Source organism: Glycine soja, chromosome 19, assembly GCF_004193775.1.
Source record: "Glycine soja cultivar W05 chromosome 19, ASM419377v2, whole genome shotgun sequence".
Lineage (NCBI taxonomy): Eukaryota > Viridiplantae > Streptophyta > Magnoliopsida > Fabales > Fabaceae > Glycine > Glycine soja.
The window spans coordinates 44,378,447-44,403,916 of NC_041020.1; the positions used below are offsets into that span (position 1 = coordinate 44,378,447).

The window sequence follows — 25,470 nt, forward strand, 5'->3', positions numbered from 1 at the left end:
GCCGCGGGCTGTGTATTTAAATTGTAGCGTGAGAACAAAGAAGACAACGTTGTTACATCTATCATCTATTTATGTATTATTATGGAAACCAAAGCCGTACGCTAATTAGATGAGAAAAAAAAATGTCGTATGGGTTTATTCCACTATAATGAAATTTGAAAATTACAACCGCTCATATGCTCTGTTCCACCTAATCATCAATATAATAGAATGTTTTGACCTTGTCGTTTATATGTGGTTTTGTCTGCATTTCATTCTGATAAAATTTAAATAGCTAAGTGATTACCGAAAAGCAACAATATTTTTATTTTCCTGTGAAACTGTTATTAATTAATACTGATAAGTAACCCTCCAATAGGTCGATTTCGGTTTGCATACATAAATAATATCATCGGCATAAAACAATATTAGCAAGATGTTTTTATAAATCTTATATTGCTAAAAGCCTGAAATTGTGTCGTTATCATATTGGGGTTGCATATCGTCAAGAAAGGGAAATAAGTTTACAGAAACATGTCACCACATTCAGCTGTCAATTCATTCGGCCGAAATAAATAAAAAAAAGTCTTTGGTTAATAAGGGCCCCATATTTTCACAGGGCGAAGATTATTCTGAACCACACACATTCCATCATCAAACATAAGCTAGAATTATAAACATGTTTAAAATGGCTGTGGCTTGCAAAAGAAAGTGATTTACGTAGTGGCGTGTGGTTGGTTTCTTGTGATCGAGTTCTTACAATTAAGTTGCAACATCAAACTCAAGAGAGTGGCTGTGTGTCAGGGTCAGGTTCCTGGTCCAGGATGAATGGTCGGCCACACTCACATTATGAATCTAGGGCAACAAGGGCACCATGTCTCGTGTGCTACATGTTCAAGATATTGTTTGGATTTGTGGGGTCTTATGCTGTTTGTTTTGTATTATTGTGAAATTATCTAGGGTGTAACACCAAGTTAAGTTCGTGTGTAATTGACTCTGCCATGTAGTTTGTTTTTATAACAATGTTTTTGTTCAACTTAAAAAAGTTACATACCAAGAGTTTAGCATTTTTAATTAAAGTTATAACTTCTTTTATACAAGTATACGTAACTTTTGAGATAACATGTAAGTTCTTATTACTTAAAAAAAAACACATTCAAGTGAGGTCCTCACAAGTCACGACCATACACTTTTTGTGATGAGGTTCATTCTCCCAAAATGTACAAGGATCTTAAGGTATTATGTGCGTTTCTTACGGGTCAAACATGGCAATATCATTGTTCTATGAACAATTGGGTTTTATTCACTCCGACGGGACCCTCCTGTCCTGATTGTTGGGAGTGTCAAAAGTGAGAAAGAAATGTCATAACAAGAGAGAATGAATAAGTTAACAAATAATATAAGTAATAAACAAGATGTGATGTTCATTCAACTAATCCATTAATGTGATTCTCACATAGCTCCTTAATAAAAAGATTTAGATAATGTTTTAAACTTTTCTTTTGAGACCCAATAAAGAAATATGATTTCAAGATAATTTATTTAGTTTATGTATAAAAAAGTAAAATTACAAAAGGGGAATAAAGTTATTTGTAAAAACAGTTGGTTTGCACTAAAAGATAATGTGATGGTTTTAAATATAAATTTAAAATTTTGTTTAATTAAAATGTCCTTTATTTCTGAAAATAATTCAAGATTCAAAAACTTTTTTTACACAAAAGTCAAAGATGGTTGAACAGTTGTTTTGCTACTTTGTTTAGCGATTTTTTTTAAAGAATATATATAGTCTTAGCTAATCATATCAATTTGTAAGATATGCTATCATGCATTTCATTTTTGTTAATTTTTTTTTTCTTTATAATTTTTTTCCTTTATACTATATGGGCATTTTAAAATTTCAAATTTGGAATATAAATAAAAAATAAAATATATAAAAGAAAATATTATTATTATCATTAAATAATAATAAATTACCAAGTTTAAGGAAAAAATATAATACAAACAAAGTGCATTATTAATATAAAAAAATGTTATGCACCCTAAAGTGTACACTCGCATCTTATCAAACTCATCATGGATAATAAATTTTATTTTTATGAAATTATTTTAAAAATTATATAAATAATGATTTGTGATTTTTTTATATGTAGAAATCCAACATATTATTAAGGATTTATAATAATTTATACATTCTTTTTAATCAATTGAGTTAAATTTTCTTAATTGATTTATGATTATATGACAGTGTAAAATTATATTATATAAAGTCATAAATTTTAAAATTAAGTATAAAGTTATAAATAAATTATATAATTTAGGATATATTATTTTCATAATTTTTTATTTATAAATATTTTAATGTTATCGTAAAAAAAAAAGATCGATAATGTTTACATTTTGAGCACATCAAGAATTTATCCCTTTTGCAACTATGGTAGCCGTGCATTAGCCTCTTTTACCGGACAACAACATTGGGCTCATGTATACTTTTCATGACGGCATTATTATATACAACCACGGAAATTTGTTGGTACACCTAATAATTTTTGTAAATTTTCCATTTTATCCTTCCATAAAAGAATTCAGATCAACTAATCCATATGCGACTTATAGATTAAGTGATCCGTATGAGTCTAATTTATAAGTTTTTTTTTTTTAAAAAAAATTTAAAAATATATTTTACAAATTAATTTAAAATTAATGATTCAAGCAAGAGTCAAACTTGTGACTTTCAAGTTATTAACATGACACTCTAACCAACTAAACTAATAGTTGAATTATGTTATAAAATAAATAATGTTGTTATATATAACACTAAAAATTTCTAATATATATTCAATGCACATGTAAATTTAAATAATAAATTTTGTGATAATTAATTTTGATATAACTCATATGAATTATTTAATCTGTATACTTTTTTTAGAAATACAAAAAATATTTACTATTAAAAAATTAATTTATTAAAATTTTAAAAAAATACTTACGGATCATGTAATCTGTATGAGTTATACAGATTATGTAATCTGTAAAAATAAAGAACACTTAAAGATATTTTTAGAATTTTATTTTAATGTTGGGTGCACAAATAATATGCCCGTGGTGTATTTAGAAAAGTCATTTTCATGATCGAACATCTTTGTTTATTTTTGGATATATAGCCCAGATGTTCTACGAACCGAAAAGGTACCCCCTCAATATTTTATCAGATCCCGTTTCTCTTCCTTAAAGAAAAAAAAAAAGGAGTTAATGGTATTTTTAATTTTGGTTTTATTTCTCAATTTTAAAAAATTATTTTAGGGTTAAATGTAATTTTGATCTCTTTATTTTACTCAATTCACAATTCAAACATTTGGTCTTCCTATTTTAAAAAATCTCAAATTTTGGTCCCCTTATTTCAAAATACAAACATTTGTTTCTTATATTTTAAAAAATTCATAATTTTGGATCCGTATTTTAGAAAATTTATAATTTTAGTTTAATATTTAATTTTTCCTACATTCTATTGTTTTTATTTTTTAAATCATATCATTTCTTGAGAATATTTTAAATGAATATGTTAAATTTAAGGTTCAATTAGGTCAAACCAAAAGAAATAAAATATAGACAAATTTGAGAATTTGATCAAAATTATAAATTTTTTAAAATAAAAGATCGACTAAATGTCTTATTTTAAAATAGAAGAATTAAAATAATAAATTTTTTAAAATAAAAAGATCAAATGTTTCAATTTTATAATGGAAGGATCAAAATTATGGATTGAAACAAATAATGAGATCATAATTGCATTTAAATCTTTATTTTTTTATTTTCAAATACTTTTTGGTTCCTGTATTGGAGGAAAAATCGTTAGTTTTAATGATAAAATATTAAATGAAAAGGACCAAAATTAAATTGATTTCGGTACTTTTTTTTTATCGGCAGGTTTCGATACCTTAAAGTGTTCCATCCATAAACCCGTAGTTGGTACCATATTTGATTGTTTTTGAATTCATTTTTCTATTTTCTTTCAGTCTCCCACGCAAATAGTGACAAAAAGAAGCAAAGAAGAAGGACTAAATTGATGAATGTTGGGTGGAGTTGGCATAAAGTCGTTATCTTTGGAGAACTATCCATGTCTTTAATTGCTGAGTTGCCTGTCCTTTCACCTGTTAAAGTGCTACACAATATACAAATACTTACTAATCCATTGGAAATTGGGGAAGGAACTTATTAGAGTCCGTACCAGATGTTGAAGATTTATAAGCAATAAAACCGTTTCATCTGTTTGAATAAAATTGGGTTGAAATACTTTTTAAACGAATTTCAATGCCATTTTAACTAAATTTTGAAAATAGAAAAATAAAAATTCTAGTTCTAGTTTCAACTTTTTAGAAGTTTCTCATCCCTTTCAATTCCGCTATTAAATAGCCCAACTCAAATCAATATATGACTTAGCTTTCAATTTGTGAGCATAAATTTAATATGATCTTTTTAACTAGATCTAATCAAATCTCAATATGAGCTTACCCCACAAAAAATTCATACAATTCAAGCTTTCACATACTTGAGTCTCATTTTAGAAGGTAGTGATTTCTTTGGCTGGACCTGCTATAGTTGTGACAAGCATGACATGATCGCTTGATGAAATATTAGGTTTCAACTTTAAAATTTAAGCATGAGTTAAATATGAAACTTTTTAGTCTTATTTAGGCTTAACACACAAATAACTTATATAAATTAGACTTTCACTGAGGTTAAACTTCATTTTAGATGTCTAAATTGAATTTGAGCGTTTGTCCCGACCCGTTATAGTTTAAGACTAACCTAATCTGAAATTGTTTAATAAAATACAGAAGTGTTGATCATGAATTAAATATAGGCCTTTTACCTCAAATTTTAAAATCTGATTTAGGCTTAGCTCGCAAAAAAATCTTAAAAGCTGAAATTGAGTCTAGATCTTATGATTCCACCTAAAGGCTTATGACATGTCTTCAACTAACAATTGACTAACCAAGATGAAATGTAGGATTTTGAGCTTCAAATTTTAAGTGCACAATAAATCTAGACCTTTTTAGGTGGATTTGGTCATAACTTGATACAAGCGCATAGCTCTCAAAAGCTAATTAAAAACTTAATTCTTTTTTATTCTATTATACCCTCATTTCGGGTCCTCTTATTATCATAGACTTTTTAAAACTTGGTCTCACACTTTTTAGGTGGATTTGGTCTCACACTTTTTTATTAAAATTTTAAAGAAAAATTGTAAGATTGACGATAAGTTTTTAAACTTAATATCATCAAAACTAAAGCCACAAATTTAAAATTCAAAACTGGTTATAGTTTTTAAAATTTTAAAAACTTAAAACTAAAAACTCCAAAAACAGGGTCTTAGTTCGCTCCTAAAATGTGTTTGCTTAGCTAAATTTTAAATCGATCAGTTTCAAAAGGACTTAATTATGTTTCCCGTCCTTAAAATTTTGGATAAATCTATTTTTTTTTGTCTCCAAATTGAAGAAAAAAAAATAGTCTTAAATGTTTAGTCCTAAAGCTAGACGACATTAACGGACGCCTTAACTACTGTTGCTTCTAGAAAAAAGCAATACACAAGAGTAGTAGTTTTGCCATATCGCGATTGTTGTGGAAAATGAAGTCGCAGGAAGAAAGTGAGGATAAAAAGATCACCAAAGTTTTGTCTCCTACTCCAACCACACCTGATAACTATAATATATTACTTTGCATGGACTTGTTCAGAGCTATAATTAATTATAGCAGTCTCGTTGGCTAGAACCTGCTTAAAGTTTCTGTGCTGGGGCACGTTCTTTTTGAATCTTTAATTTCCTTGATTGCTTTGAGTACTCCTGCTCCATTACTTTCAACTTTCAATTAGCCCTTTTTTTTAGTTTCAAGTATCATGCTTCTTAAGATCTAGAATTGTGTTCTGTCAACAAAAAAAAAAGATCTTAAATTGTATAAATGCAGATTTCACAGAATATATTAAAGGTCAGATGCATGTAAATATGTAGTGCTGCTGTCTATTTAGCTAATTAATTGACCATGCTAGTCCTGGTGTTTTTATCTGTATACACAACCAAAAGAATGTTTTCTATTAATTATAAAGGTAACAATCGATACCTTCGTTCGTGTCAACGATTCAAATGGCTGGTGATGTGGTTTGTTCATCTGAATTACAATATCATATACATGTTCAACCCTCTAAGAAATTATTAAATCTGGATATGTGTCCTTGATCTTGACCAATATACATATGACACACATAACTAAGTTTTATTAACTTTTCCTCTTGAATTAAAAAAAAAATATTTGACTATATGTTACGCTGTGTTGATCTCGGACTATTCAATAATTTTCCTCCCAATGAACAAAAATTTTCCAGCTAAATTTACACTGTAAATTTTCATATGATACTGAAAACAGAATCAATGGGTATGTAGGGTGTTTATAGCGTGTTTGACACAAACTATTAATTAGTGGATGGGTGTGACAACAAATGAGATCTATTGGATTACACGGTGTTCTGGTGATCGGCAACAGAGTCGCTTTGTCTCTTGTCAAAGCAACATATATTGATGATATATATATATATTCTAATTAGATACGAGAAGGTGGAGAATTAGTGCGGCTACATATAGGTATTTTTCTTGCTTTGATTGATTAATAATTAAATCCACAATAATTAACAAGAGTTTTATTAAGATTAATGTGCACGTACTGAGGTAGATGCTTTGCTTTGAGGCACTAACAATACCAGCAACAAAAACCTAAACTTGATGCTGAATTTCTGGCGGAGACCCTTTACGTGCCTCTCTCAAACTCAAAGCCCCTTTCATTAGAATTCCTTACGCTAAGAATCTCATCTATCTTCCCCTACCACTCTGAACTCCTTATCTTCTCATACTCTATAGTCTATACGTTACACCAAGGAACCTCTACACCACCGCCGCAGCAACCTCCATCTGTACTACTCCTTATTCTTTACTTTTCTTCATTCATTTCTTTCCCTTCTCAAGGAAAATCATTCTTCTGGAATGATGTTAATTACTTACTTTTCCATGCATTAACAAAAAAAAAGAAGAAGCCATTTGCTAAAGGTTAGGCATTGAGGTTGTCTTTGTCAGCATAAATTTCTAACGAATATTAAATTATTAGTATAAATTGATTTTTGTTACATTAATTTATTTTGACTGACAATATACTATTTAATATATATATATATATATATATATATATATATATATATATATAAAGTATATGATATCATTAAATATTAGATAAATATTTATTTTTATCCCAAAAAATATAAAACGATGACAAATTAATTCTTGAAAAATAAAAAATACAAATTTAATTTTCAAATATATAAAAAATTGTAACACCTTAATAGTAGGCATCAATACGCAACTATTATAGCTAGTGTTCAAGAGTTGATGGCGACTCCAACTTAAGTATACCTTGAGAGAAGGCAATGCTTGTACTGATTTCCTTGCTAGAATGAGTTAGAATTCTGGAAGTGCGATACTAGAATTGGAATCCCCTCTACTTGGTCTGAAACAACATCTCCTGACTGATGCTAGGGGAGTGCAGTTTTTCAAGGGTGTAATTTTTTTCCTTTATTGGTTCTATGTTCTCTCTCATTACCAAAAAAAAAAAAAAAAAAACGAAATGAGTCATGCTTAATTTTATATTTTTTAAAGAATTGTTAAGCAGTGCAAGTGTAAAATTTTGATAAATATATAGTGTTGTTAATTAATATTTTACTTAAGTCAGGTGGCATATCGAAGCTCTTTCACCAAACAGTTAGCTGCACTCTGATAAACACACACACAACCTAACATTTCTTTTCTTTTCAATACATGATAATTTTCTTAAGAGATGTATGGTTCTTCCATAACTTCAATTGGCACAACTAATTAAAATCGCGTGAATGTATATAAGAGAGCGAATTCTGAGCAACAATGTTGCTAATATGTCTTGTTATTAAATAAAATAATTATTCATGTTTCACAATTTCTTGTTACTTATAATAGGTGTAATTTTTTATAAATATTTTTAATGATGCAAGTAAATACATACTTGATATAGTCATGATTTCCTCATGCTTGATTGAAAACTTTATATTTATTTATGTTAATTTTAAGATATATCAATAAAATTAACATAAAAAGTAAAAGGAAAAAAGAGAGATAAATATGAACTTTTAGTTCAGTAGTTTTTGAAGGAAAAAAAAATCATCTGATAAAAAAAAATTATAATATGAAAATAACTTCAATTTATACTACTACGCACACGTAAGCTTATTTTTATACCCATGGTATTTGGATCGTGTTTATGGCCGTCTTGATTATATTATATACCCATAAATAATCAATCATGTAATAGCATGGCAGCTATAGCTCGAATGATGAATTAATAGCAGATAATCTCGTATTACAACTCGAAATAATTAATTAAGGATTGTGTTCTACCCATAAAAATAATCCTACACTTGGAAGTGATTGGTTGTTAGTTAAAATGAGGTTAGAATTAGTTAAATTAAGATGTATTGCTTGAAGTAAAGGAAGCTAAAAATTAAGAGCAAACATATATATATATATATAAACACAATCTAAGAAGGAAAAGCTAATAAAAGGAGAGGTGAAAGTTTGGAAATTGTGAGTGGTTCCAGGCTTGCAAACCAATCCTCCAGGAAGGAATCGTTGCGAAAAAGTAATGGGTTTGCTTCAAAGCCAACCGAATCTCACTCGTTTCCTCGCCTCCTCATGCTTGACATTGCATCTTTCTCTCTCTCTTTCTTCACTTCACACCTGTAATATAAGACTTCCAAGTTTGGAAACGCAACTCTGGCAAACCCAAAATACGTTACTAGCTATTAGAGGTGCCATTATTTACATCAGCTTCCACTCTCTTCATTGCTTCTTCCATTCTCTCTTTACCATGCAAAAGCAAGAGGAATTACATGCGGTGTGCAAGGATTACATGCAAATCATCAAGGGCAAGCGCACCAAGCGACAAAGGCTTCCATCCCCACTTAGGTTAACCATGTCAACAACATGTTCCAGTTTAGGAAGAAGCAGCACCGACAACTCCGTAGGTTTTGATATTCCAACAACCTCAAATGAATCAAGGAACGAAGAGGAGGACATGGCAAATTGTTTGATTCTCTTAGCTCAAGGTCACAACAATACTCCAAAACCCTCACGCACCAACAAGGGAGGGTTATACCTTTACGAGTGCAAGACTTGTAACCGATGCTTCCCTTCATTTCAAGCCCTTGGTGGCCACAGAGCCAGCCACAAGAAATATTCCAAGGCAAGTGCAGAAGAAAAGCAAGGAGTTGCAACTACTTTTGTGAATTATGAAGTCGATAATAATAATAATAATCATAATCATGATGATTATTGTGACCCCACAAGCACCCCCCTCACCTTACAATTATCAACGGCTTTGTATAATAATAGCAGCAGCATTAGGAGTACTATTAATGCTAAAGCTAAAGTTCATGAGTGTTCCATATGTGGGGCAGAATTTTCATCTGGGCAAGCGTTGGGGGGACACATGAGAAAGCATAGAAATTTTCTGAGTGCACCTATTATTGGGGCAATTAATATTGCAAATGGTGGTGATGGAAGCCCTAAAGTTCCGGAAGCCAAGAAACACAAAGATGTTTTGAACTTGGACTTGAATCTTCCGGCACCTGAGGATGATCATCTCAGAGAATCCAACTTGTTTCCTTTTCAGGCCAAAGAAAAAGTTATTGTCTTCTCAGCAACTTCTTTGGTGGATTGCCATTACTAAAGTTCAAGTCTGTCTTTTTTCCTATAAATTAGCCTCTCCGAGAACTTCTCATCCATCTGTTTTTAGTATTGACCTTTATTATTGTTTTTAGCCTTGTATGTACACAATTAATTGCTGATTCTTTCCATTCATATTATGGTACACAATCCAATTCGAATTTATTCAATTAGTGGGGATGTAAATATGTGATTCGCAATTAATTTTATTCATTTCTTTTATCTTAATTATCATTCTAGCTAGTTTTTGGTATTTAATGTTCATTGGTCCTTTTTTAAGTCGATCACACACACCACCGTCATGCATGTGAGAAAACTGAGAGAGAGAGAGAGAGATCAGTAGGGAAAATATTAAAGCAAAAGAGAATAAAGCTGCAGTTATATATGAATGTGGTAGAAAGATAAGTTCCATCAAACTCATCAACGGAAAGCGAAAAAACCCTATGGCAAGCAAAGCCATTGCCTAACTGACAGAACTTGAGTCATCGAATCAATGTGTACTAATTAGCTGTTTCAGTCAAAACTTGCCTTATTCCTTCAGTTTATCGCTCGTCTTAATAAGAAATTAAAAGAGAAAAATTCATTGAAAATTATATGAAAGTGTATTTGAAAATCTTTTTCGATTTACTTTCCTTAACCAATTAATAGGACATAAGTTAACATTGGCTTTTATGGTAACTTGATTAATTTAATAAATGTTACTCTTTTATTTTGTGTTGTTACATGTTTCTCCACAGTCAATGCTTCAGTTAAGTGTATATATTTTTTATTCTTGATTTTGAAATAAAATGATTTGTGTTTAAGTATTTTTATTTTAAAAATAAGTTGGTAGTAAGAGTTTGTATAGTTTGTTTTTATCTAACACAAGTTACTTTTAAATACTTCAATTCAAAATCAACTTTAGGTGTAGAATTATTTTTTTTATGTCAAACTAAACATATAAAAATTTATCCAAAATTAGGTTAATTAGATGCATTTTAAGAGGGATAATTTTTAGATATCAGATAAACACTTTTTTTTTTATCTCATCATATTACCTATTATATATTTTTTTCGTTTTCAGTCCAGTGTGAAGTCTCACTCCCCTGTTCTTCAGCGTCGTCAACGGTAGTAATATTTGTTTGAAAATTAAAGTAATTGACAACGTTTTCTTTCTGAACTTGATTTGTGACTAATCGCTATTACACAATTATTTTTAGAGTTATTATGTTGTGAATGAATAAATAGCTTTCATTCATCAATATCATTGATTCACTTAAGTTGGAGAATTTTGTGTTTAGGTGGGTATTTGCTAGCATTTCTTTTCGATCAGGTGCAATTTTGTTTGCAAGGTGTTTGTTTTGAGAAGTAGCTAGACCCTTGGCATTTTTTTATTGGTTAGGTGAGATGAGAATGTTGAATACAAGTTTTTATATTTTTGAAACGTGTGGACATGGAACGCGTACCACAAACTTTGCTACTTAAAGTTACATGCTAGGTTCTTGTGAAGCCATTTATTTGTGAGAAAGTAGAAACTAAAAATGTAAGGCTTTAAATAGTTTTAAGTTTTAACATGGCATTTAAAAAAAAAAAAAAAAAGAGGCGTTTCCTTGTTGGATAGTGAATTGACAACACCAAAATATAGTTGTTGCTTGGACAAAAAATGTCAACACAAGATTGTTTAGGTATACCAAATAACCCCATGAAAATATGCATTCACAAACTGATGCACATGACTTGAATTTCGATCATAGCATCACCTTCGACGGAGCATGTGAGATAATTCCATGTAATATGTATTTTTTCTGAGATTTTAAAGAAGATTTAAGCCATTTATTGCAAATTTAGACGTAGATTGATCATTAAAAAAAAATGTACGTGTCAAAGTAGAAGAAACCATCTAGTTTACTTTTCCAAAATTTAGCTAGTTAGAATTCTACTTTTATATCTCTCTTTTTCTTAGGTTTCTATGTTGGGTAATAAATAAGGGAAGAGAGTAAGTGTAAAATAACCAAGAAAAGAGACCAAAATGCAGTGTTTCAAACACAAACAGAGCGTTGACTGCCTAGGATGAGTTCTAAGAAGACCGAGACTACCCAATTTTTCAAGCAGAGGCTATATAGGTGCCCAAGTAATGCGTGCCTAACGACAACCTCAAATTTCTAATCTTAATGCTTATTCTTATATATTCAGTTTCACATAAGGAATTAAGGTGGTGAATTATGGATGAAGGTTTAATTGTTGAATGAATTAGAAAACCCGATAGACATAGCGAGAAATTAAACTAAAAACTCAAATTAGAAATTACAAATTCTAGGTGAAATATAATGAACCCTAATCTTAATGTTTTCTCCCATTGCATTAAACCAATTTCTTGCATTCTAACGTATTAAAATATTAAACCCAAAAGTAAATCTTTCTGTTTTCTATAAATTTTAATTCTTATTTTTCTTCAAACCAATCAGTCATAAATTATCCTTTTTGTTTCCAATTAAAATTACGCTTGGTAAATTCTAGATCATACTTTGATCCCTAAGAACCAGAGACGGAGCCATAGTAGATACAAAGGGGAGCAATTATCAAATTGTTTATTCCTTTTTTATTATTATTATTCAACTAGTAATGATAGTTATAATTTTTTATATTTTTAACAAATATAAATATAAATTTAAAATATTTAAAATTATATGAAAAGGAGATGAAAATTAAAATTGTAAAAATAAATTTTCCCAACTATAGTGGGCGGAAAAAAGAAAAAGAAGAAAGATTAGATTACACAAATAAAGGACAATACAAAAAATTCAAAGCTCTATAGTAGTAGAATAATGATGAAATGGGTGATTAAAATATAATACTAAAGTTGGTACTAAAATATAGAAAATTCAAGATGTTAAGACTCTTTTTTGAAACAAAATGCTCAACATGGTAAGGGGATCCGTCTATAAACATGCCATAAGCAGTGAAAACAATAGTCAGATTTAACTCGTTTTAATTATTATTTGTTCCGGTCCAGTACTCTTGTTGAGGTCCTATCAATACTTCATAAATCTCTTTAAGATAAAACTCTATAATTTCGCAAATATTGAGGTTATCAAAGTAAAACTCACTAGGAGGTATAATGAGAGAAAATTTGGATAGTTTGCGTGAAATTCTTAAATTTTATTGCTGTCATTGTAGACAAAGAAATTGGGGACATCAAGGTTGCCGTGGATGAGAGCAAAAAGCAAATGAGTGAAATTTGTTAAAAATAGCATATCTTGATATCTTTAATACCTCAACAGATTTTAGCTACTGTTCCTGTTGCATACTTAGTTAGATGAAGTTTGAACATGGCAGTATGCTCCTCTTTGGACATTTTTTTTCTGCACTGTGATTGAAACTTTTCTGAATAGAGTGCCAAAACAAATTTAAAGGTAACACAAATCTTAGTGTGATCCAAAAATCAGAGGTACATGTTTGCCTTCCTGCATTTTCTTATACAAGTACTTGATTGACTTTCTATACTACTTTTGATTTCTTAACTTATTATATAGTCTCAAACCATAAAGATCAGTAAAGCTGATCCACCCAGAGGCTCAATTTCCTCAATAACATCGACCCTGAAACCAGCTTATGAATTCTGGCAGGTACTGACAAATCATCATATGTTTTCCTGGCATTATGGAATATAGTGTTGTATACAATTTGCAGATGCAAACTAGTAATTTTCTATTGAGGAAGAAACTTATAAGGATCTAAAAAATTGGATGTAGCAGGACATGTTTAGGAAAAAAATTATATAGTTTCATTTTGTCTAGTTAGACTAATTATGCAGTATGTTAGATATTTTGCTGGCAACATCAGATTGAGCTGTGAGATGCTTCTTGCATAATCTCACTGATGCGGTTGTATTTAAATTTTCAAGTGCAATAAATATTTCAAAGTAAGGTAGAAGTTGGGACACCGACACAATAGTTTGCAAGGAATTTGGCAGCCACACTTGTATTTATACAACAAAAAGTTGCGTACAAATTTGTAATGATATTTCCACAACATATTCTCAAACATGTACTGATAACATCGCAGACTATATTATAACTGTAAGTGGGGCAGCACTGTATTCTTTGACAAAGCCATCTGTATAGTTTGTGAGTACATGATTGCACAAGTAATCATTACTCGGTTTACAAGTACCAAGTCTGTGCGGGTCATGTCCTACATTGCAATGCCAATCTCCAAAAGCTGGTTATGTTAAGTAGAGCTTTAAATAGTACTTTGGAGTAAAATAAAATTCTAGCTTATATACTTTCATTTTTCCTTTCAATGGGGTTAACCAAATTGTCGGATTAGTTAGGTGTAGTGTGCGCAATAGAAAATTGCATGAAACTGTAGTTGTAGTATCAGGATTGACTTGTGACTTGGGAGCAACACATAAATGATACAGTCATTCATAGGCAAACAAATTTACACAAGCTAATAGACACCATTGTTGCCAATTCCTCCTTCCGGTAATACAAGTAATTAAGCAATCAAAAGACAATGGCAGAAGAAACTAAGGAAGAAGCTTACATATACAAGATTTGTCCAAGATTGCTAGTTAAGAAGATTCAATGTCCACGCCAGCAAGTATCAATTTAAGAGCAACAACCACCATTTTGGGATGCTTGGGATTCTTGTTTTGGTTTTAAAACACTCCTTTTAACTGCTGTTGATCCTTCTTCCAAAAGACTAGGAGCTTCCATTATCTACAAAATGATGCCATATTGGTCATGATAGGAAAAACAAAACACAGCAAACGATTCACTCATTCAAAATATCATGTCTTATATTTTCCAAGTAATAATTATTTCCTATAATCAATAATGAAACTTTTTTTAGAATATTAACCTAATTTCATAAAACCAGATAACGTACTCACTCTTCATTATTATGTCTATTCTTACTGATAACTGAAGCAAATATTAGGTAGGAACTTCTGCATCAACATCTGTTAATGTAAGCCCAAGAATTACTAGCTAAAACACCTAAACTTCACACAACTTCTTCATTTGAAATATTATATTTTTGAAGCAAATGTTTAAGCTTGGGTGAATTCATGACCCTACTGTCAGTTAATTGGAAAGTTGTCTTATGTACAAGACATAAACAGCACTGAAGCAAACTTCTAAAAACTGTACCTTTAGAGCAAGTTCCTCAAAGCACTGCTCCACATTTTCCCTTGTTTTGGCACTACATTCAAGAAGCAAACACCCCAAATCTTTAGCAAGTGCTAAACCCTCTTCCCTGCTCACAGCCCTTTCAGTATCCTAGAAATAGAGAAATAAGTCATTAAGAAATTAATGAACCGTAAAAATTATGGGGACAGTGCTGCCTGTCATGTGAAAATCTCATGTGAGAGGATTCATTCCTAGGAATCCTAGAAAGTTGGGGGGTCTATATTTTTTTATTATTATTTTGATAAATTTAAGCATCTTATAATCTTAACCTATGCTATATGCATTGGGAAATGACATCAATGCAAGACAATGTCAATGTCATAGTTCATATATCTCCACAAGGCCCTTCATCAGTTTCAGAATGTCCATTAAATTGTTAATTGCTGGCTTAATTAGGTTGCTCTGACAATAGGGAAGGTTCCAGATGACAGTGCTGCATAAAGTGCATGCATGTAACAATCCAGATATTCATAATTCACTGAATTGACATTGAGTTCAAAAACAAATGCTACTATGAGTATGCAGTGAAAGTGTCAGGACTCTATTTTGCTCTAATCTGGCTGATAATGCAAGGATCCAGTTTTCTGATGAACGTCATCAGATAGATTATAGTGGCAAAATAGTATGGAGCTTTGATAAGCTAGACAATGTCTTAATTTGCTTCAGATGGAAAGACAAAACTTGAATTTTGCTTCATTGTCTTAATGCAGATAAGAATCATAAGATTTGAATTTTCAACTATTTCAATGAGGAACATTTCATGACAATTACAAATTCATTGCCTTTGGTCATATATTCAGGCCCAATACTGGAGCATAAAACTTACTCTATCAACTTTATTTCCAACTAGTATCTTCACACAATCCTGATTAGTTGAGTAGAGTTCCACTTCCTTAGACCACACTTCTGATAAGTTTGTAAAGGTTTCTCTCCTTGTGACATCATAAACTAAAAGTGAAGAAAATGAAGCACTCTATAAGTAGAAATTATTAAAATTTAAAATATGTTAATTAGCAATAATTCAAATACATGCTTTATCCATCTTAACTATATTACAAAATTATGCTTTCAGAAGGCCACCTTCAGCCCCAAGAAAATATGTTAAAGAAATTCTTCATGCCATAAAAGGGACACGAAAGACAATGGCAAGAACCATTTTACTACCAAAAAGATAAAGCAACAGGGGATGTAATTGAGAAAGGCCTTGTTTCCCTAGTTGCTAATGTAAAACCTATCTAACAATTGATAAAATTGCAGAATTTATTTTACTTCAAACATTTAACATAAAACATCAAAAGCATACCTTGAAACAAAGGTTAGTAATAAATGTTATAATTCCTTGCAATTGCTTAATTTTAGTCCATCTTTGTCAGGCATCACACTTGAATAACAAATATGAAGAGCATCGATGGAAGTATAATGCTAAAACAGAGTTCAATATTAGTTGCAAACACAAATTTCTCCCTAAAGAAATTCTAGAGAAGTCTCTGTTGGGGATGAATAAAATAATCCTACATTCTTATATACACATAAAGTTAGCATACCGAGAATGATTCCTTGTGCTTTTCTATAGTAAGAACTGTTTAGAGTCCTGAACCTTTCCTGCCCAGCTGCAACAGATGTAATGTTATTTTAAGTCAATATACCACTTAAATTAGTCATTTTGGTCAATGAATAACCAAAACACTATCAGAGACATTTTATTGTATCTATTCGAATCACATGCTGCTGGGATTGAATCATTGAACAAAAGGTCTAATTTTAAGAACTGAAAGCACAAGATTTTGACTCTATATTACCAGTATCCCAAATCGTCAATTTCAATCTCTTGCCACCCACTGTGAGCGTTTTGATCTTAAAATCAACACCTACATATTATAGAAACGACATCAGATCATATCAAAACTCAAGTCAGACAAACAGCATAGACAATACAAGAGGAACATAAATTCAATTGCTGGTTAGTTCTAGTGGCATAAAAGAACCATAACAAAAGACCAGTCAATCCTACACAAGTCCTAGGCAGAGTCAATAACCAAAGACCAAGAGATTCAATCATGAAAGCAAAGTAAAACATAGAAGAACTTGGATGAGCCTGAAATGTAAAGCAACTTTTAAACTGACAATAATTTGAAAAAAAAATCACAAATTCAACACTCAAAACTTCATCAGCGTCACTTTAAACAATAGATCGACAAGCATGAGACAGAGACACCATTTGGTTGCAAACAATGTATAAGAAAAACAAGTGCGACAGCTAAATTCAAAGCATGCAAAGGTTGAACATAGAAATAACAAAACTAGAAAAAAAAAATAGAAGAAAAGAAAATAGGGGGTTGAATCATGAATGTAATGAATGAATTACAATTACCAATGGTGGGGGAAAGATCTTCAACAGAACTTGAAATAAAGCTGACTAGTAGGCTACTTTTTCCCACACCGGAATCTCCGATCAACAAGATCTTGAAAGAGAGATCATAGCCACTGCTCTGACCTGAGGATGAACTCATTCTCTCTTCCTCTGATGAATGTGTTACGTGTGTGTCAAAAAGTACAGTGAAAGGAACGTATGCAAGTGAGAGAGAGAAAAAGAAAGAGGCTTATGGGGTTGGGCTAGGCAAGGCTACGCCTTTCATTTATTTGGTGTGTTAAAGTGTAAAGAGAGAGAGAAAGAAGATAAAAGGGCACACTTTCTCCCTTTGGCTGAGTTCAGGCACAATCACTTGTCCTAAGCTCACACCCCCCACACACCAACAACGTATTTATTCTTTTCTTTTTCTGTTTTGTGATATGATACGTGTAGTGTATAATAATATGTTGAGTTCCCAACTTCATGCGAGGGTCTTGTCCCATGTCCAAACTCCATGCCCCACGTGCAAGGTACTGATTGCTGTCGTTTACTCTCAAAGCAGTGCTGCCTGCTATGCTATTCAAGTTCTACCCCGGCTTGGGTTTCGATTAAATCTTCAAACTAGCTGCTTTTTTCTGTTGGCTTTTAGTTACCATGCCTATGTTTCTTCCACCTTAAACCTTTATTTGGTCGTAACCCCTGTTTATTTGAGGAATGAGATCCTTACTAATTAGGATTTAATAACTCTAATACTCCTCGAATGATTTAACTTAATTTTAATTCATTGATCACTTATATTCAATCACTTATTAAATTTTTAAGGGTTATTTAGTAGAAGGAATTTTTTTTAAAAAAATTATAACTATCATGTTTGGTATGTAATTAATAAAAAAGATTGTCAGAAAATTATCATTTTCAAAAATTAATTTTATCTCACTTTCCCACAAAAGCATTTTCAAGAAAATTGTAGGAATTCAACTTTCCAAAGGAAATGGAAAGTTTTAATTATATATTTTATATACATTTTTAATTTGCAGAAAACATATCAAGATTAACCAAACTTATTTTATCTCGGAATCGACTTTTTTATGTATGATTTTTATTTTTTACTATAAAAACTTCCCCTTAATGATATGGAATCACATGTATTTTTATAGTGGAAAATTTTGTTTGTAAGAATGGGCAATTTTTTCTTCTTCAAATATTTAACATTATTATATACTTAAAGACTTTGAACTTTAAAAGTATCATTTTTTTTTATCATGATATTAATGTAAAATATTTATTATGTCGGAGAATTTATTTTTAAAAAAAATTCTCTTTTAATTAATTATATTTTTTTATTCATGAGTCTCAAATGAAAATATTATTAAAAAAAATCAAATCTAATTTCACTCTCTATTATGTTGGAATAATTCTATAACGGTTGGTATACGTTAGGATGACAAAGATTTAACTTCGCCCGCTAACCGAATTTGGTTCTAAGGTTGGTTTGGATGGATACTCATATTGAAATTAGAATTGATGTAATTTTTTTCTTTGTTATTTATCTCTATTATTCATTTTTATTTTTCTGTAGTTTATAAAAAAAATTATAGTTTTGTTGTATTAAATAAATCTCTTAAAATAAAGGATGTGATAGCTGCCAACTACTATAACTAATTAGTTGTTTATCTTAAAACACCATAATTGATTATTGATGCCTTTCATTCTCGTACTGCCTCCTCTCCCTTGAAAATTCAAGTTTTTTACAGTACCGTAGAACTTGTACATAAATCCATACACTACCATAATTGATGCCTTATTCTTTCGTAATCTGATTTTATACTTTTCTACGCCCATTCCACAATCTACCATTATCATGCTTCTTTCTCCTTTTAATATGGGTGTGCTCGTCCCATCTGTCAAATCTGCAAACCCAGATATTTTATAATTTAGATTCATATCTACTTATCTAGGTGTAATAGTGCTTGTGTTTGCACCAACTAATAAATTGTTTTTTGTAATGTGATTTAGGAATTCGTACAACGAAAATTAAGCGCGAACACAAGCATGTTATAAGATGTGACTAGTAGGCAACAATGATAATTCATTGTAATATTTTTTTAATTTATTTATTTTGTGACCACCCTGATGTAACCCAAATTAAGTAGGGTTAATGGATTCAATTGGTTTTAAAACATAGTCGGATATCAAATTTAGAAAATTTGCATCTGATCCAATCCGACTATACTAAATATAAAATTCTTACAAAAAAAGTAATAAATAAAATTTTCTAATTTTTAGTTTCATTTATTCTTTTTTTATATAGAACTTTTAAGATAAAACATCTATTTTCCACCCTATCCAAATCGAAGACAAACAAGTTAAGCCAAGAATTGAGTTAACGCTTACAAATTGAAGAAAACCAACCTGACCTTTTTTTGTTCTCGAGTTCAAAATTTCTTTAAACTTAACCTCTCCGAGAGTAGTTTTGACGAAAGATGATCCAGGATCTATGGTTGCAAGGGGGCCAAAAAAAAAAAGTCTAGACAATTTTAATGTGAGGAGGGATAAAAAAAAAGTCTTCAACTTCCCAATTTAACAATGATGCTTCAACTTGATCTTCCTTGTTTTTACAATCCTTTCAATTCTCAAATTTCAACTCATCTAAGCATTAAGTTAAAAAAAAAAAATCAAATGCATATTCACATTCAACCTCCACCGTTTTTCCATAGCAATTAAAGACATTTGAAAGTATCTTTTAAATTTTTATTTGGTTCAAAAACGTTAAAGTCATTAAATGATGATCAACTGAAAGACATTGTGTTAATTATCACTTTACCTCTTCTTATAGTGATTTATTGGATGTTGATTTGGATAATCTTTCCTCTAAATGTAAAGAGTTGCAAATGACTCTGTCCACTAAATTAATGCAAGTTATCCAAACTCTTGAGTTTGTTAAAATTGTAGATTGCGCTTAAATAATTCTACTATATGTACTTGCGGTCGGAACATATCAACTTAAGTTTTTCATATTTAGGATTAAAAAAATCCTACTTAAGATCATTAATGTCACCACAGAAGGTTAATTGGTTTTTTTATGTTAACATTATCGTTAATAATTTTGCATCCTGAAATGTTAAAAAAAAAAAACACTTTTTATGATAACTTTTTGCATATTTTATTTTGTAAAATGACAGACAACAATCGGATGATGATTCGTATACTTAATTAATGATTTTATGATGTTGATGGTAATAATATCATCAATTCATCATTAATGATTTTGTATCTCGAATTACTTCAAGAAATTACTTTTTTTTATGATAATTTGTATGTTTTATTTTATAGATGATAGATAATAATATTTTTTGTTATAAAATGTCAATTTTATGAAATTATGTGTCTTTTTTTTAAGGTATGTATACTTATACATATTACATAAGAAACCTTATATATTGTTTCACTCTAAACCCATATAATGTTATTTTTTTACCTACACTACACATGAACCGTATTCATTTCTAATAACATGTTCATTACATACAGTATCATATTTTAAGATTGATCTAATTCGTGTTATAATACGAATCCAACACGGAATGCAAGAATGACATACATCCTCACAAGTTTAGGTAGTGAATTGAGAATTGAGAATTGAGATGGGATATTGCTTTCTTTACACAGGAAACGGAAACAACTATGGATATGGGTCCGGTGGGGGACTATGTTGCTATGAGGGTGTGCACTTGCACCTGTCATTTTTTTAAATTTATTAAATTTGTAAATAAAATTTTATATTTTATTTTATTTATATTTCTATAATTGAACCAATTGATTTTATTTTTTATAATTTAAATTCATTGACTTAAGATCTTAATTCGTGATTATATGTGTCATGTGTACTTTGTATACCCCATTTGCTGAACCCCTGGCCAAGACATGAGCTGGAGTGTAGCTATCAAAACGGGGTGGCACCAATACGAATGGCCCATTTCATGTCAACACGAAACTTCCATTGTTGACATTGGGTAAGAGGTCTATTCCCCTCCATCATTGCATATTTTAAACCAAAAATGTTTCCTTTGGAGAACACTTTCTATCCTCATAGACTGTTTAGATGGATAAGTATTTATGAGCTAGATATTATTTTTGGATTTGTTCTCTAGAATTGAAAAAAGACTGATCAGGTTCTCCTTTTAAGAATTTTATATGGATTTTCTTAAAAAATATAAAATAAAATCAAAGAAAGAAAAACACAAATATCAAAGACTATAAATGTGATATTACTAACATAAAGTTACCCTTCAATTTAATTTATTCCTATAAATTATAGGACCATTATACCATATTAAAATAGGCACGCCTTTTATGAAGCTACTTAAGCTGATTGTGACTAATTACCCAGTAAGAGTATTCAAAAATACTAGTATAAACCTAATAAACTTAAATATTGTTTCACCAAAAAAAATCTTAAATTCAATGAATTAGGTCAATTATATCTTTGATAATGATTGATTATTTGTGAACAATAAAAATGATAATGATAGATCATAGTAACTGATCATGGATTAATTAATCATTATTTATTAATTAATAATATGACTAGCTTCTAGATTTATGTAAATATTTTTCATAGGTATCATCACTCTTAAGTCTTAACTGGAATTTCCATCCTTTATATCTATTTATTTTAGTTTTTAAGAAAAGACGTTAATTATAATTATGGAAGCTCGTAATGATGGTGGATTGCTTGCTACAACTAGAAAACACTCTTGGCATGGCAAATGACGACGTCTACTTAAAAAAAAATCGATTAATCATTTATTAAGTGATGCCCCATGTTTTGATGGCTATATTATTTTGACGTATAGCGGTATGTGTTGCCCAATATTGCTACGCATTTATTCTGCATAGAAAATAGATTGTTTTCATCACATATATTGATCAGCATGAACATCAGAACATGAAATCATGTAGTTTATCTCTTCGATGCCTGGCCCTTATTTCATGCGCAAATATCTTGGCAGCTATGAATGCAAGCTTAGCCTCAGTTTAAACAATTATTTGGCCCCCACTCCACACTTTTTAGGCCAAGAAAGCATCGCCATTCGCCAGCCCAAAGACACTCCCACCATTTGCTTTTACTTTTACTTTTGTTTCTTTTTATTTAGATTTTTTTTTATGTGAATGAAAGCCAGAAATCATGAGATTTATAACAGTTTATACACGTTAAATCAAATTAACTAAACTCCTTGATAATATATTTGATCAGTACTATATAATTTTGGTTTCCTAGATTTCAATTATGAGAATTACATATTTTTATATATCATAATTGTGTAATTTTTATTTTTATTTTATATTTTTTGTTATAAATTTTAAAGACATGGCACTAAATAACGTGTTAATGATATGATAGTTGATGTAGAATTTGTGCAATTGAAACTTTGAGCGACAAAAATCACATAATTGTGATACTTGAATAGTTAAAAATGCAATTAAACATTTTATTTATTTTATTTTTAATTTTTATTTAAAAATTTAAATAATAAGAAATCATAATCAAGGTATATTTATAAGATAGTTTCTAGTAAGATATTCTTTCTAACACATTTTTTACTATTAATTAAACTTCATTTAAAACTATAAAATCATAAATAAATATTTATTTCACTATTTGTAAGACTCCGACAAAATCTTTTCATTTTTTATCCTTTAACCAATAGCCTAATATTATTTGTTATATTTATCTTTTATTTTATTCACATATAAGTTATAAGAGTGAGAGAATTTTGATATATGTAATTTTTTATTCTATTATTATTTATAATATAATTTTTACAACTATAATATCTTTTACTATCAACATATTCTTGGAAAAAAAAAGAACCGGATAAAAAATGTATCAAATCATACATCCACAAAATAATATTCTTAAAATAGAGTATATTTTAGAACAATTGGTTAAGATTATTAAAAACTTTAACTTAAGTCAATAATATATATATATATATATATATATATATATATATATATATATATATATATATATATAACTCTACATGAGATAAATCTATTTACCTCATTATTCACTCGATTCCTATTACCACCATCAACAAGGTGCCCACGTGGTCACCCACTATAAAAATTCTGGAGCAAGCATGAAAAGTGCAAATATACACACTTTCTAAATAAACTTACTGGTTAAAATATAACCCCTAAATCATCTTGATTAACCTGTCGTTGCATTTGGTGGAAACACCTTCTGAATAAATTCCAGGAAGCGACGAGAGTAGAACGTAGGGTCTACAGCTGAGATAGACAATGAATCAAACTGAAGAGATTTATATGCATGTTCAATCCTCTTAGTCATGTTGTAGTTCTGCAATATGTCAATGATACCAAGGTACAGCACCACATCGTACACCTCATGGAACATTTGCTTTTCTTGTTTTTCTGAAATCTGCTCTGCCCTTGATGGCATGTTCACACCAAGCTGAATTTGGAGTCTGCTCAACAATTTGGAAAGAAAAAATATACGTATTAGTCTGCTATATTGTGGTAATAATTAAAACATATGGTGTAAAAGAACAATTTTAATCATTAGAATATATGGTCTTCTTATGAATGGCTCCAACATATCATGTAGCAATAATCTGGTAGTCTGCATGATACCAGTAACACACATGTGACCATTTGAAGAAAATGAATAGCCAATTTATGATCTCACGTTCGGAGACAATTAAATTTAATAATGAAATTTTATACTAATGTTTTTTTTTTTGTCTTTTCGTGTATTTCTTTTATATAGATTTTCAGAATTCTAAGGCTAAGACAACCGCAAGAATGAACTCAAGGCATCGTCCATTACATGCTAGTGGAGTCTCCATCTTAGCAACTGTTGACATTGCCATAGAAAAAACACAACATATCAATGGACCATTAGGTTCAACATTGAGAAGGGTAGCAAATTTAGCCAAATTTGCCACCCCTTTTATCTACGCCATGCAAATCCAATGGCTAACAATTCTCTCCTTCATCGATGATGCCATTCTAGCAATTGAAAAATTTACGGAGAAATTGTTTCCCCCTTCAACCCACGTGTTCGACATAGTTGATGAAATTGTGCTAATGATAGTGTTCCTGCCAGAAAAATTTGATGGTGCGGTGAACAAGTTTTCTACAATAATCCACCAAGTGCCATTCTTGGATTGGGCACTGACCCTTGTAATCTCAAGGTTGAACAGATTGGTTTCCACGTTGAACTATTGGGGACATGAAAATTCAAGAGTAAACGAGAAAACAATAGGTGTTGATAGGAGTTGCAATGAAGGGTACCTTCCCATGGATTCCTCGGATGATATTAACCATGAGAGTTTGGAAAATTTTCCTCCTATGATACCAGAATGTGAACATAAAGCGGTTCATGACATTTCATTGTCGAGTCGTGTAAAAGGGTCATACAAGGAAGCATTGGAGAGGGGGAAAGAAGAGACCCCAAATGAGAAAATGGAGAGAGAGTGTGAGATTGTTGAGAATTGAGATTTTTCCAAGCTGTTATAATAAAATATTTTAGTGTCTTTGTAGTTTGTGTCATTGCTTGTAAAGTTTGTTAGAAAGTTGCTTATATTCAGAAAAAGCTGGCTGTAATTGTAGGCTAATATGCTTTCTTTTTTAACTTAGTCATGCGTGCTTTTTACTTTGCTCAGTGAGGGGCTTTCATAGCTTGTGTATTTATATTTGCTGGTTTCTAATTTACAACCTTCTCATTTTTCTGCATTTAGGCCGTTCAGTCTGATGCGTAGTCTGTTTTTACAGCTTAGTCAAATAGTTTTTTCTATTCAGTCTTATACTTTGTTTCTTATATGATCTTGAAACAAAGATGGACGGAGATGATTGTGAGTGTGAAGGAAGAGAGAAGAAAGAATGGAAACAATGAAGAGAATGATGATGCTATTATGAAATGTCAAGTTGGAGGGAGCAAAAGTGTAAAAGATGCTCTTATGGACCTGTGTTAATTATACGTAGAATTTGAAGTATTAATTATGCATAGTGTTAAAAGTTAAATTTTTTATTTACCACAGACGTTTTGACAATTCTGTTCCAGACATGGTTGAGCGCTAGATGTGGACACAGTTATTTAACCTGAAGGTGAAACGACCGAGCCAAGAACATCAAGAAACCATACCTT

The 25,470-nt window shown here is 30.5% G+C and overlaps 2 protein-coding genes and 1 pseudogene across 3 annotated transcripts; 2 read left to right on the forward strand and 1 right to left on the reverse strand.

Annotated features, from left to right (window-relative positions):
• Nucleotides 1–8,630: 8,630 nt before the first annotated feature.
• On the forward strand, nucleotides 8,631–9,950 carry LOC114399832 (zinc finger protein ZAT5-like). The gene has a single exon (XM_028362049.1). The coding sequence runs from the start codon at nucleotides 8,689–8,691 to the stop codon at nucleotides 9,772–9,774; it is 1,086 nt and encodes a 361-aa protein (XP_028217850.1). The 5' UTR covers nucleotides 8,631–8,688; the 3' UTR covers nucleotides 9,775–9,950.
• A 4,128-nt stretch (nucleotides 9,951–14,078) lies between these two features.
• On the reverse strand, nucleotides 14,079–17,719 carry LOC114399160 (annotated as a pseudogene). Its single transcript, XR_003663651.1, has 6 exons — nucleotides 17,316–17,719; nucleotides 16,744–16,812; nucleotides 16,489–16,554; nucleotides 15,771–15,892; nucleotides 14,906–15,034; nucleotides 14,079–14,473 (listed from the first exon to the last, which is right to left on the reverse strand). The product of XR_003663651.1 is annotated as a ras-related protein RABC2a-like (transcript).
• Nucleotides 17,720–23,984: 6,265 nt separating this feature from the next.
• Nucleotides 23,985–24,821, forward strand: LOC114398864. The gene is made up of 2 exons (XM_028360977.1): nucleotides 23,985–24,009; nucleotides 24,091–24,821. The coding sequence occupies exons 1-2, from the start codon at nucleotides 23,985–23,987 to the stop codon at nucleotides 24,819–24,821; spliced, it is 756 nt and encodes a 251-aa protein (XP_028216778.1).
• Nucleotides 24,822–25,470: the final 649 nt, after the last annotated feature.